General features: G+C 40.6%; 1 protein-coding gene across 1 annotated transcript in view; it reads left to right on the forward strand.

Moving 5' to 3' along the window:
- The window catches only part of EPG5 (ectopic P-granules autophagy protein 5 homolog), a 101045-nt gene that overhangs the window by 74707 nt on the left and 11649 nt on the right, over positions 1–14689 (forward strand). Inside the window, exons 32-39 of the mRNA XM_038543374.1 lie at positions 107–255; positions 1072–1273; positions 1847–1919; positions 3421–3524; positions 8118–8293; positions 10469–10654; positions 11340–11549; positions 12324–12468. Coding sequence (XP_038399302.1) covers positions 107–255; positions 1072–1273; positions 1847–1919; positions 3421–3524; positions 8118–8293; positions 10469–10654; positions 11340–11549; positions 12324–12468 — 1245 coding nt within the window. The remainder of the gene's footprint in view (positions 1–106; positions 256–1071; positions 1274–1846; positions 1920–3420; positions 3525–8117; positions 8294–10468; positions 10655–11339; positions 11550–12323; positions 12469–14689) is intronic.

Here is a 14689-nt window from a genome sequence, read left to right on the forward strand (position 1 = left end):
TATGTAATTTTCGTTCCTTTGTAAAGTACACATGTTGTTTGATTCAAGTTGAGAAAGTGAGTTTGTGACAGATGCTAACGTGCTGTCCTCCGTCCCTGCCCCTAAGGCTCCGCTGAGCAGCTGCTGAGCCCTGAGTGTTGGAAAGCCACTCTGCGAGCCCTGGGCTGCTGTGCTCCCGACTGCCAGCAAGGGGCAGCTTCTGCAGAGAGTGCAGTGCTTCAAAGCTCTCCAGCCGTTCTCTTGTCTGACAAACAGGTGTGTAGCTTTTGGTATCCGAAGTTTATGTCTCTGCCTTCCTTTTCTGTTTCCTTTGATACCTGTTTTCTAAACAGTTGAAACCCATTCAAAATTTATATCTAAAAAGCTACACTTTGGTGTATTATCTTTAAGAGCCCTGTGTTTTTGTTAGTCACTCGCTTTCTCCCGTACCCCCTTTGCCTTTCTCCCACCGCTCAGAGTCTGTCTTGCTCATCTGTTCAAAAGCAGCCAGACCTACCTGCTGTGGTTACCTTCCCTCCCACCTTAACCTGCCCTATTCTTAACCTTACACCCCTGGCTCCTTTGGTCAGGTTTTCATGCAGCGTCCCACAGAGCTCTCAGGTTCTTCGAAGTTCTGTGATATATCATCATAAGATTATGTTGGAAAGAATGATTCCTCTGCTTTAGAAAAAGAGTTCGAGGGATCCCTGGGTGGCGCAGCGGTTTGGTGCCTGCCTTTGGCCCAGGGCGCGATCCTGGAGACCCGGGATCGAATCCCACGTCAGGCTCCCGGTGCATGGAGCCTACTTCTCCCTCTGCCTGGAGCCTGCTTCTCCCCCTGCCTATGTCTCTGCCTCTCTCTCTCTCTCTCTCTCTCTCTCTGTGACTATCATAAATAAATAAAAAATAAAAATAAAAAATTTAAAAAAAAAAGAAAAAGAGTTCGAAAATCTGCTGATTTACTTTTCATATACCTACATCTTTGCAGTTCTGTTACAAAGTCTGAGCCCCCCCCCATCGCAGTCTACCGCAGTGCTCTGCTGAAAGTACACTCACTCAGTAAGGATTCTCTGACTCATCATTATCTTCTAGGTCATGGAGACTATACAGTGGCTTTCAAACTTTTTTTATAAGCTTCGGTTATCCACATTGGACTTTAAAAGCTTTGGTTTGTTCTCAAAATGGAGTCCTTACATGGCTGATATGAAGACACTTTTGGGCTATCTTGTGAAACGGCTGCTTGACTCAGAAATGGCCTGCTTGGCTCAAGATCCATCTGCCAGCAGCAAAACAGGTAATATGCCTTTAGTGTAACAGGGAGCGAGGTGCTCTGACCTTCCATTAGAAGAGACTTAGAGAGACACATTAAGAGATCTAATCTTAGCAATAAAACTATATATCTCAGTGTCAAGAAGAAGAAATAAGAGATATATATAATATAAGTGTGAACCCATCTATGTGTCATACCCTTGTTCACTTGAAGAACTGTGTGCTTTCCTCAGCTTGTCTCTGCCCTTCCTTCATAGGGCAGGGTCCAAGGAGATAGGTTTCAGCCTCCAGCTCTTTCTTCCTATTGTTTATCTCATTTAGGAAAGGGTTCTGAATATCTAAACATTTATCTTTAAAAAAATGTATGGTGTATGGTGTAAAATTATCCACGACACTGTGTTGTAATAAAAATTCTACAAGAAATTCTATTGCAGCAAAGGAAAACACAAGCATTTTTAGTCACACTAAATTTGTTGTTTGTCAACCTAGCTTTGTGAGTATACAGATAATAAGAAGTTGAGTTTTTTTTCCGTGTAATTAGTGATATTGACAGAGGATGAGCTTATTTCTTGTCTCTAAAAATTTTGCTTTGTTTTAGTGCTGAGATGCCTACATTCAATAATCATCCAGCTCTTTAAGCCATGGATCTTGGTTTTAGAGGGCAATGAAAGGTAAATAAATTTTCAGATATTCATATTCCTGCGACATTTATAGAGTTAGGTTCTGATGGTATTTTGGTATAAGGGATGCATTCATGGATTTAATTTTTTATGTTGGACCATACTAAATTTAGAAAATGCTTTCTCATGAAAGAAACTTGACATTTCCTGCTTGTGGAATTGTTAGTCTGGTTGATCAGACCTATTAATATTCAATATTAATATAATATTAATAATTATTAATATCATAATATTATATATTAATAGATATATTATATATAATATAGGTATATTAATTAATATATATTAATATTAATATAACTTTGAAGCAAAAATGGACACTCATTTCCAGTTTTCCACAATGAATACATTGAATAAATTTTGGTACTTAATTTCAGAAAAGTGGATGTTGCTCTCCTGAATTAGTTTGATAATGTAGTATAAAATATGAGACTAATTTGATTTAGTTCCTCAGCTATTTATTTTTTGGAACTAAGATGGTTTTTGAATTACTGGGTGGAAACGAACCCTTTCACATGAGTTCTGGGAATAAATGAAAGCATGATGTTATGAGCATTTAAAACAGGTGTAAAACTGTTCACAGGCTGGGGGGTTGCCTTCTGAGTCTTTTTCCCCCTAAAAGAATACAAACAAAGCTAGGTAAACTTATCAGGAGTTTGTTAAAATTATACCAGTGCTAGATATTACAGTATTTAAGGTGTTTTCACAATATTAATCTGTTCCCAAGACTCAGAAAACATGAATGGCTTGTTCCATTCCACCACCAGTGAGGGCCAGAACTGGGAACAGAGCTTAGGGCTTCTGACTTCCCTCTCAAGACTCTGTATTAACTCATGCTGCTCCACGAGGTCGTCAAGGAAAGTAGAAAAGGTTTTGGATCTTTGCTTTTGCTAAAGGACTATCCTTCATCTGCAAGCTTCAGGATTCTGTGTTGACTCTGAGACTGCTGGCAATAATCCAGACTGTACCGTTGATTTCCAGGGAGAGTTAATGGGATTTATTTTTATATTGAACTTTCTGGACCCAACTCAGAAACTAAAATGATCATATAAAAAGTTTTATTCTATGGTTATTTCCTGTCCATTTTTGGCCATCTTTCTGTTACATGGATTTTTTTTTTCTTTTTTCCATGTTTTAGGTAGAAAAAACTGTTGAAGTCACTTAGTGGCATGTATCTAAGGCATTTGAAATGTAACCAAGATACATAAGGGTGTAAATTGGATATAAAAATGTGTTAATCTATGTAAATAACACACTTCTGAAACTTAATTGCATTGGAATAAAGATGTAGAAGAAAGTAAATAAAATTGTGTGGTTGATATCATGAACTACAGTTCACCTCCAGGTATTTACAGCTGTGAAAGTGGTCTGAGTGTGTCCTGCGGCTACACCGTACAGTGTTCTGTAGGATTTAGGCAGTCCCTAGACTCTGGGACCTAGAGTGATTTAATCCTGGTGCTTTCCTTTCTAAGTGTGCTTCTTTTGTTTAAAGCAGCCAACGGCATTACCCCTGGCTGGAGAGTGATGCTATGGTGGCCTTAAGCATTGTGCAGCTGTTCACCAACTGTATTGACTCCTTGCACGAGAGTTTTAAAGGTAGGAAGATGTTATGTCATGTCTCTGGTTAGGTACCACTTTTTCCCTCAATCATTCAGTTATTCTTTTGCCTCTGCTGTTCCTACTTTAATTTTATTTTAGTTGGGAGGTAGTCATCTTTGACCAAAGAAGGTCACTGGCACTGCTGGTTAGTATGAAGTTTGTTAACCTCTTACTGTTTGTAAGGTAGCTCTGAGCTGCATTAGCCATGGAAAATATGCAGCCATTCTCTTCAATATTCTCTTTCCCTCATGTTGAAGCTCATTCTCTCTACCGTGACTCTAACTTCTTTTTCATATTTTCTTTCTGTGCTTCATTTTGGGTGAATTATTGAGGACCTTCTTCCAGTTTACTCAGTCTTTCCAGCTGTGTCTATTCGGCTTTAAAAAAAAAAAAACCTATGAATTTTTAATTTCAATTTCTAGAAGTCATGTTTGTTTGTTTCTCATACCTTCCTCTTGAGAGCATTTTCTTTTGTTTAAAATTCTAATTTTTATTTCTTTGAAATGTTTAAATATAATTTCCTTTATGATCTGTATGCAGTAATAATGACCTGGAGTTACTATTGGGGATGGCTTGCTTATGCTACAGTTAGATGTTCCTTCAGATTCTTATACTCAGGAGCTTGTTTCCTTGTGTGTTTTTAAATTTTGTATTGTGAGCCCGTATTTAGAGAGATTTTCTCTGTGGGAATTCTGCAAAGAGCAGAATGAGGGTTTGTCCTCCAGAGTAGATCTGCATTTTTGCTAACCAAGGTCGTGTAATCCTTGGCTTGCTCACACTTGTGCTGTAAGTGGGCCGACCCCAGACTCCCTTGCAGGCGGGCCTCAGTGAGCACAATCAACTTGTTCCCTTCCTCGACTCCGAGTCAAAATGAAGGCAGAGAAAGTCCCTTTCTTTCTCTGAACTGCTCTCTCAGTGAGGGCACAGTCCTTAAGAGACTCCTCATGCGGGATCCCTAGGTGGCGCAGCGGTTTAGCGCCTGCCTTTGTCCCAGGGCGCGATCCTGGAGACCCGGGATCGAATCCCACATCGGGCTCCCGGTGCATGGAGCCTGCTCCTCCCTCTGCCTGTGTCTCTGCCTCTCTCTCTCTCTCTCTCTCTCTGTGACTATCATAAATAAATAAAAAGTTTAAAAAAAAAAAAAACAAAAAACAAGAGACTCCTCATGCTGTTAAAACCCTGCAGAAGCAGACAGTCCACAGGCAGCTGAGGCTTCAATGTCTGTTCAGTACCGGGTTTCCTCGTCTCTCTTTGCTTCTGGTCCCTGCTTCCCTCCACTGAGCTACCTAGCTATGCATTTTTGGATATGTGTTATTTTATCTAGCGTATCTAAATGTTTTATATTGGGAATTTTATAAGGACATTGGTTCCATTCCCCTACCCCACCCACCCTAGTTTCTTACAGTCACCTCTTGTTTTTCCCATCTCCAGTTTCTGTTCCTGCTTATTGGCTGGATTAATTTTCCTGAAATAGTATCTATATCCTATCATATTCTTATTTCTAAACTTTTATTTTTTAGTTTTTTTAACAGAGCGCACAAGCAGGGGGAGCTGCAGGCAGAGGGAGAGGGAGAAGATAAGAGGGAGAGGAGTGAGAGTGGATGAGGAACACTTGACTCCCGTGTAGGTGTAACACCTATCTGTGAGAGGCGAGTGGGAAGGAAGAGCAGTGCCTCTGCCTGTGGTACAGCCAAGAAAGGGGGTGGCCAGCTCAGCAGCAAGTGCCAGGCAAAGATTCCGCGTCAGTGGTTTCCACGTTGGGCAGAAGTGGCCAGCTCTGTGGTCAGTTGTTGACTGCACTCAGACCCTGCAGTGGGTCCTAAAGGTGCCGTGGCCTGCTGGGCATGTTCTGTTTTGACTAGTGCGCCTCTGTGGCTACCATGTGTCTGTGAGGCACTTAGGCATCAATTTAACAACATGTCATTCAGCTCTTAAAAAAAAAACAAACAAACCTGGGTTTGTGTGTGTATTGAACAGACTTAGGTTTACAACAAAATTGAGCAAAAAAGTACACAGAGTATTACTCCCCCACTCCTCCCACACAGATAACCCCCCCTGCTATCAACATCCTCCACAAGAGTGGTGTGCTTGTTACAGCTGATGAACCTACAGTGACACATTATTATCACCCAAAACTCATAGTTCACATGACCGTTCACTCTTGGTGTTGTACATTCTGTGGATTTGGACAAATGTGTAATGACACACGTCCACCGGTACAGTATTCTATGAGTAGTTTCATGGCCCTAGGGATCCTCTGTGTTCTGTCTCCCCACCTTTCTCTCCCCACTAATTGTTGGTGACCACTGATTTTTTTTTCTTGTCTTCATGGTTTTAGTTTTCCTAGAATGCCACATAGTTAGAATCATATATTATGTAGCTTTTCATATTGGCATCTTTAATATGCATTTAAGTTCCTTCAAGTCTTTTCATGGCTTGATAGCTATTCCTTTTAGCACTGAGCAATATTCCATTGTCTAGATGTACCTTATTCAGTATTCATATTTTCTTAAGAGACAGAGAGAAAGTGTGCAGAGGTTAGGCAGGGCAGGGAGGCAGAAGGAGAGAAAGAATTTCAAGCAGGCTCCACACCCTGTACGGAGCCTGACTTAGGGCTCAATCTTACCATCCTGAGATCATAACCTGAGCCGAAATCAAGAGCTGGTCATCCAGCTGACTGAGCCACCCAGACGCCCTGTCATCTGGTATTTTTGGTTGACTTTTTGCAAAAATGCCTGATCTCTTTAAAAAAATTTTTTTGGCCAAACTGTAAGATGTAAACTCTAGGTACAGAAACATTATTCCTTTTATCCCGCATGAGACTTAGGCAGTGCCATAATCTCAGTGTCTCTTTGATAAGTATTTGTTTAATGAGTACATGAAATCCTAATAGTACTCACTTTTTTTGGAAAGACAAACTTCTAGTTGCCTCTTATCATCAAAAATACTCAAGTATCTAATTATAGTCAAATAGGCACTACACATACACACACAAGCACACGTACACTATGGGTTTTTTTTTTTTTTTTAAAGCAAGCTCCATGCCCAGCATAGAGCCCAACATGGGGCTTGAGTTCACCACCCTAAGATTAAACATCTGAGCTGGACATTAAGAGTTGGACATTTAACCAACGAGCCACCCAGGCGTCCCTGTATGTTTAGTTTCTTAATATAAGGACAAGCACTCTCTTAGGCTCTTGCCTGTGTATATAAATAAGAAAGTAGCTTGGGAACGGGCTGCTTCACAGCTAACATCAGGAATTGATAGCTGAGTTCAAGAAGAAACAGAACTATGCAAAGCAGGAAGAAGTTTTTTTTGTTTTTTTTGTTTTTAAGATTTTATTTATTTATTCATAGAGAGAGAGAGAGAGAGAGAGGCAGAGACACAGGCACAGGGAGAAGCAGGCATCATAGAGAGAGCCTGACGTGGGACTCGATCCAGAGTCTCCAGGATCACGCCCCGGGCTGCAGGCGGCGCTAAACCGCTGCGCCACTGGGGCTGCCTAGAAAGAAGTATTTTATTGTAACCTTTTAGTGAGGTCTTCTGATCCAGCTCTCTCCTTTTATTCATGAGAAAGTGAAGACTCAGAAAGCAAAATGAATTTCTCTGAGCTCACAGAACTTACGTGTATCTGGGCTGGAAGTAGAAACTCGGTCTTGTCCCAGGCAATTACCTTTTAGACATCTACCTACTAATCCATCTTTGTTTAAACAAAACTATCTTTTATTCATATTTAAATATATGCTACCCTTAACTTGTCTTAGAAGGTTAAAAACATGTTGATATTTCATGCTGTAGAATAAAGTAAGGACTCTGAATCAAGGGCACAGGGATGTTGGAAACGATAAATTGGCACCATGAGTTGATGCTCATTGGTCATTTTTCAAAAGCCGCTACTAAGAAATACCATCAAGTTTCTGTTCTTGTTGGGGTGGCTCCCTCTTCTTTGACTACATTCATCCCTTTGCATAGAATCAGAACGTCTGAAAAGTTTTGTTTTAGACTCAGTGCCCCTTCTGTTGCTATTTGTCTTGAGGGCAAGACAGTTGATACTTGTGATGGTAATACTGAGTGATCTGTGTCTCAGAGGAGTGCTGTTTTAGAATAACTTAGCTGAGTGTCAGTTAATAGTCTAGTTTTACTACACCAAGGGCTGAGTTTTAGTCATGTGCAACATTTCCTTTGGAGCGATACTAGATTCCTCCAAGGCACTAAATGAGTAAGTCATACATGCCAGTGACTGAGTATTTGCTGAGGGCAACAGACTAAAGGGATGCCTAGAAGTGCTTGGGGTTGGGCAAGTTTATGTGAGTTAGAAAGCCATGCAGTTGGAAGCTTTAAAGAAAAACTAATCACCCCTGCTATCTCCCACATACCAGCTACTCATTCCAGTTTCACAAGTAAGTAATTACAGTCTTTGCTATTATTTTGTCATCAGTTTTTTTTTTTTCCTGGCACATGAAAATCTTTGAAATTCAGGAATTATTGAGTCTTTATTTAGACTTTTAGTACAAGTTTTTTGTATGTGTGTGTTGGTTTTTAAAGATAACCCAAATGGTCTTCAGCTGTGTTTTCTGTTTGAATTTTAGATAAGCTGTTGCCAGGTGATGAAGGAGCCCTCAGGTTACACCTGATGCATTATTGTGAAGCATGTACAGCACCCAGAATGCCAGAGTTCATTCTGTACGCGTTCCATAATGCCTACCGGAAGCTCCCATGGAGGGACCTGTACCCTGACCAGATGCTCATGGAGGCCTTCTTCAAGGTGAGCTATCACCCTCCATGGCACAGCCTGGCTCCTAGGGAACAGCCTGTTCACTGTGCTTCTTAGGCATGATTGCAGTGTGTGCCAGAGTGGACTGTGCCGGCCTTCTGTGTTGTCCGAATGGTGCTCATGTGAAGCAACATTTCATGGAAATCCTTTTACTGTGGTAGAAGGTTACTAGAAGACATTTGTAGGACTGTTTTTAAACCCAGAGAAAGATTTTGTCTGTAATATGGCTGTCACCCCCTAGGCTTTAGTAATATTGCTGTATGAGTACGTAACTGACGTCGTCAGGCTCAGTCTTGGTGACTCTGGGTCTACATATTTTTCTAGGACAGAAGCATCAGGCTCACATGCTGTTAAATGTTCTATTAAAGCAAATGTAATTGGTACTCAAGCCATTAGTTTCTCTAAGCAGTTACATAAGGGAATAATGTTGTGGGAGATAGAAGTGCATCGTAACAACCAATGATGCATCATAATCACATAAAGACCGGAAATAACTTGGACAAAAGGCTAATACGTATGCGAGTCTTAGCTGTAGAAGCACTAGTCACAGAAAACAGGCCCTGTAGCGTGACTTACAGAGCAGCCTGACATGTCTGTGGTTCTTAAGTTTTCATTTTTAAAAACCCATTTTACTCTTGTCTCAGCTTTTTGTAGTTTCTCCAGTTTATTCAGAGTCACTAGTTCTTTTGTGTTTACTCTTAACTTGACATTCCACTGATGATGGAGATGCCGTGAGTGCTTTAGTTACTGCAGGCTGACGGTGGTTTCTGGCAGTCTGTGAAGTATACTGTGTCCCATTTGTGCTGTCTGTGGAGAGCACCCAGGGCTGCTTTGTTTCTGTAGCTAAGCTCCGGGGAGAGCCGAGGACAGCTGTTTTGGAAATAGAAGCTTAGGAATGATTTTATAGCTAGGTTTAGTATATGAGATAGATCCTGAGTAGATATTTATCACCACTGTGAACATGAAGAGGATGTTTATTTAAACAACCGTGAGATAGCTTTAAGTAAGCAGGCAGCCTCAGCTGTGTGACAGATCAAATGGTAGCATGGCTGTAAGGGTTGCTGTAGACTTGGTGCCTCTGGGAATTTAATCAATCATAGGTGACCTTGATCTGGCCAGAAGCTGGAAGCCTTTCAGTTCTGTATGTCCTGCCGGAGTAAGAAGGGATGTGTTTTGAGGGATTTGGAGTGAGAATAGAAAACAGGTCATAAAGGAGGATGAGGAATCATTTTCTAAAAGAGAAAAGAATAAGCAGTTAACAAAATATAATGATGGTAGTCACGGAAGGGCATGAATCATCACCAGATTCCATTGACTGTGGTTTTATAAATGAATTTTAATCTTCATTTTAAACAGAAAAATTTATAGCTAGCCATGTTTTATTTTAAACAGACTGTTGAAATGGGTAATAAGAGATGACTCTGACATTGATCATATACTATAAAATACATTTACCCCCACCAATTCCTAATATATTTTAAATATGATTTAATTAAACATTATGCAGTCATTAAAAATCACAAAGCCTAATGATGTGGAGACACTTTTATAACATAATATTATACCGAAAAGGCAGTATAAAAATTATATACAATAATATACTGGGTCTCAAAGTACGGTCCTAGGACCAACAGTGTCTACACCACCTGGGAGCTTGTTAGAAATCCAAATTCCTGCTCTCACCCTAGTTGTAGGAAATATAAAATTCTGGGGATGGGGTTGCGTAATCTGTCATTTTAGTGAGTCCTCCAGGTGGTTCTCATGCACGATCAGCTTTAGGAACTACTGACTAGTAGATCTCAACCTTTGTTCTGTCCTAGTACATCTGAGGACTGTGATAGATTCCCCTGAGCGTTGGTGACTAATTGGGGCAGGGATTTGACCCTCTGGTCAGAGATAGGGAAGGTCATTCATTCCTCTCCTGTTAAGAATTAGTGGAATAAATAATGAACTCTAAACAAGCTGAAAAATGTATGCATTTACTAAGCATGGAAAAAAAAAATATTACAAATGTTAAGTCTAACTCTTCAGGGGGAGGGGTTTGCAGATGATTTTTATTATCTGGGAAAATTATTTTTTAAAATTCAGTTTAGTATGTGTTGATTTATACACATTTTCAAGAACACTGACAGTTTAAAGGAAAACATTGGTTTTATTTCCGTTTAGGTGGAACGAGGAAGCCCCAAGAGCTGCTTCTTATTTTTGGGGTCTGTCCTGTGCGAAGTCAACTGGGTTAGTGTGCTCTCTGATGCCTGGAGCCCCAGTCCCCGCCCAGAGACACGGAACATGATTGTCTGCCTCCTTTTCATGATGATTTTATTGGCAAAGGAAGATCAGCTGGTAGACCAAGCAGTAAGTTTGGAGAGCCTGTGATGAAGGCTTGGCAAGACTTCCTAGGTCCTCATTCCCTATGAGGTTGTAGCTTTCCACTTGTTTCCCTAACGCCCCTGTCAGTATGAATATCTCCTTGGCATATCGGATATGCCTTCAACTAGATGCCTGATATTCTGGGATCATTGATAATCTAATTCTGGGTTATGAAGGGAAGCACACTGAATTAGATTATACAGGTCAATTTTATTTTACATCTCCTGAATTGCTAGTTCTACCAACAAATCTGAGAGTTCCTTGAAATACTTACAGATTTTAGAGTTAATATGTTTTTGCCAAGACCTTGGTTATTACTTTAACTAGTACTTCTTCCTTGAGTAGATTTTTTTTTTAAGATTTTATTTATTTATTCATGAGAGACACAGAGAGAGGCAGAGACATAGGCAGAGAGAGGAGCAGCAGGCTCCCTGCAGGGACCCTGATGTGGAACTTGATCCCAGGACTCCAGGATCACACCCCAAGCCAAAGGCAGACGCTCAACCACTGAACCACCCAAGCATCCCACCCTTGAGTAGATACTTACTTGACATCTTAAGTGTTCTGTTCTTATCCTAGACCGTCCTAATGGTCATTCCATAGACTAGAGACACCTATTTCTGGGAAACTGATAACTCTGAAACAAAAGGAATATGTGTTTTATTTTTAGGATTCACCTCTCCTGAATCTCCTTGGACAAACAAGCTCACTCTCGTGGCATCTTGTGGATACTGTGTCTTACCAGAGTGTGCTCAGTTACTTCAGCAGCCATTACCAGCCAGCCACCATCCTGGCAAAGGAATCTTCTGCAGAATTAATCATGAAGCTCCTAAGAGTGTCTGCAGGCCTTTCCATTCCTACTGACAGTCAGAAACATCTTGTAAGTTGAGTGGGTGCTTTAAAAGGCAGAGTGTTCTTCAGAATTGTAGTAGTGGATGGTCTCAAACCCTGTGACAGCTCAGTTGAAAAAGAGCATGTGTATCATTGTGTACTCATATTTTGGCCTCTCACATCTCTTATTTTTAATTATTTCTTTTTAGTTGTAATTATTTAATTATTTGAGTTATAATTATTTCTCTAATTAGTTCGCTTCTCTATTAAATGAATTACCTTCACTTAACTAGTCGTACCACACGCTAACGAGAGATCAAAAGGATGGAGGGCGCTGGCTGTCAGTTTAGAAATTGGATGTCATTGGCAGCACAGTGGCAGGGAAGTTAAGAGCCTGAGCTTGAAGTCTAACAAACTTTAGTCCCCAGCTCCCTGCCATTCTGATGTTGGTTTTCTCATCTGAATTGAAAATAATACTTTGCCTCAAAGTGTTGTCATGAGAATTGAATTAGGTAATGAACATAAACATTTTTGGAAAAGTTTCAGGCAAGTAATTAGTGTGTAGGTATTATTGCTATTGATGTACTCAAAAAGGAAAAGTGTCCTGGAATTTGGGAGAATGTGGGTTCTGGCATAAGTGTTACCACATATTTGCATATCGCTAGACACAGGACCCTTAGATACACATCTGTCTTCATGTGGCCTCCTGCTCTGTTCTCTTTCCACCCTCCTGAAGCATTTAGAGCAGAGGCATGCTCCTGGGAATGCTCAGTTAATGCTGCTCATGTGGATTCACACTAATGCTCCTTTTATTGTTTGTCAGGATGCAGTTCCAAAATGCCGAGCCTTCACTCATCAGATGGTTCAGTTCCTCAGCTCACTGGAACAAAATGGAAAAATCACCTTAGCAGACCTAGAAAAGGAGATGTGTAAGCTCTTGGATGATATCATCGTCTTTAATCCACCTGGTGAGTGGTCACAGGCAGCCATGTCTTCATTCAATGGGTGAATCTCTGCCATGTGAGGCTTGTGAGATCAGGGCAGTGGGCAGGACACTTTCAGCTGGGTCAGAGAAGTGCTCAGAGAGAGGATTGGTTCCCAGGGACTCTGTCATCTCAGCACCAGGGAGGCACAAATGCTCAGAACTTGAGGGGTTGACAGTGTCCGAGGCTGGTGGGAGAAGGGCTGGACTGAAGGCCAAACTAGGCAACTGGATTTAATGAGGAGGAGAAACTGGAGATGGACCATGAGCAGCATTCTGAGATGCTTTGACTTTTCATTGGGAGGGCACTTCAGAATCACCTATAGATATGTAAAAAAAAAAACTATATATGGAGAACTCATGTTCTCAGCAGTTTGGTGGACTGGGTATCCTGACTGCTTCTGCTGAAAACAACTAAGAATGCTGGACAAAATGTTTTTAAGAAACCAACGGTGAAACTTATCATGAGGTGGTGGAAAATCTTAGAAGTCGGGAGCTAAGTGACCTGTAAAGGTAGATGTAGTGCTGAGGCTGGCTTCCCTGTTGAAGGCTTTTCTGGAACTGTCTTAGACTGGGAGGGGAGGGCATTAAAGCCCAGGGCCTGCTGGAGTTGAGGGCCTGAAAGGAGATCTTGTATGCATTGGGTGAGGATGCCAAGACATGGCATCCTCTGTGTAAGGATGAGCCAGAGATAAACCTGCTCCTGGAAGAGGAAAGCAAAGAGTGATCTATTTGACCCGGGTGTTGGGTCAGATGTCTGTGTGATGGGGAAAGAGCTACCTCTTTTAAAAATTAGTAGGTATAAATTGACCCTCATGTGTGTTTGAGGCACAAATTCCTACTACCTAGACTGGTCCAGAGAAAAATACCTCAATCTGGGAACTGAGTTCAAGTTGTTCTGGGTTGGCAGCCCATTAGATGCCTGGTAGAAAGTACCCACAGAGCCATTTTAGAGAAACCCATCTTCAACTCTGACCTCAGAATTCCAAGGCCTATGAACCAATAGTAAAAAAAAAAAAAAAAAAAATCATAAACCACACAAGGAAACAAGGCAGCACAAGCAAGTCAGACTCACACATGAAGACAAGATATTGGAATAATTAGCGAGTATATAAAAGTTAGGAAGGAGGTTGAGTTAAAAGCATGGTAAGGTTTTAGTATTGTTGGAGAGGGTCAATAAATTGATTAAATTTGCATTTTGATAAAATGGGAATGTTGAAATTACCAAGGAATTCACTAAAAGAATAGAAATAGAAATAAAATGTATAATTTTTCAAGTTAGTGGAAGGAGATAAAAAGGAATGGCTAAAATACATTCAGTCCAAAGACGGCAAGAAAAGAAGGTTGGAGAAGGTAAGTAAAAAAAACAAAATAAGATGGTAAAATTTAAATACACCAGTAAATGTAAATGTACCAAATTCAACTTAAAAGACAAAGTTTGTCAGACCGGATTAACAGTGAACAACATCCAGCTTTAAGCTGTTTCTGAAAAGTACATATAGAACATAAGATACAGAAAGCTTTCGATAAGGCAGTCATATTAGGCAATTATTAAAATAGAAAGCTGGCATAGCTAGATTAATATTGGACAGATAGGACTGTGAGGCAGGAAGCATTACGGAGCCAGATGTTATCTAGGGTACTTTCCTGCCTTGAAGTTGCATGACAAAATAAATAAATAAATAAAAGCGTTAGTAGAGTCTTTGAAAAAAAAAAAGTCTTTGGAAATTGATAAAAGGTTTAATTCACCGGGAGGATAGAAGAATGATAAATGTATTTGTACTTAATGATACAGTAGCAACTGCAAACACCTAAAGTGAAAACTGACAAAATTAGGAAGAGAAATGTCAGATGCACTCACAGTAAGAGATTTTGCCACATATCTCACAGTAAAGGATGAAGTTGAAGGAAAATCAGTGAGGCTTTAGGAGGTCTGAAGGGCCCCGCCGAATGTAATGTGCACGTGGAAAAGGATGTGCCCTGTACATGCAGAACTCACATGGTGTGAGTCTACCACAGAACAGGTAAGGAACCTCACCCTTGTTCAGCCTAAAGCCAGTCTCAACCAATTCCAAAGGACTGGTTTGGAACAGACCACACAAACTCTTAACCACAGTGCAGTGAACTTAGGAATCAGTAACAAAATATAACTATACACTGGAGATTAAGAAGCAAACTTTTAAATAACTGATGACCAAAGAAACAGT

This window comes from Canis lupus, chromosome 7 (assembly GCF_011100685.1).
Source record: "Canis lupus familiaris isolate Mischka breed German Shepherd chromosome 7, alternate assembly UU_Cfam_GSD_1.0, whole genome shotgun sequence".
NCBI classification, from domain to species: domain Eukaryota; kingdom Metazoa; phylum Chordata; class Mammalia; order Carnivora; family Canidae; genus Canis; species Canis lupus.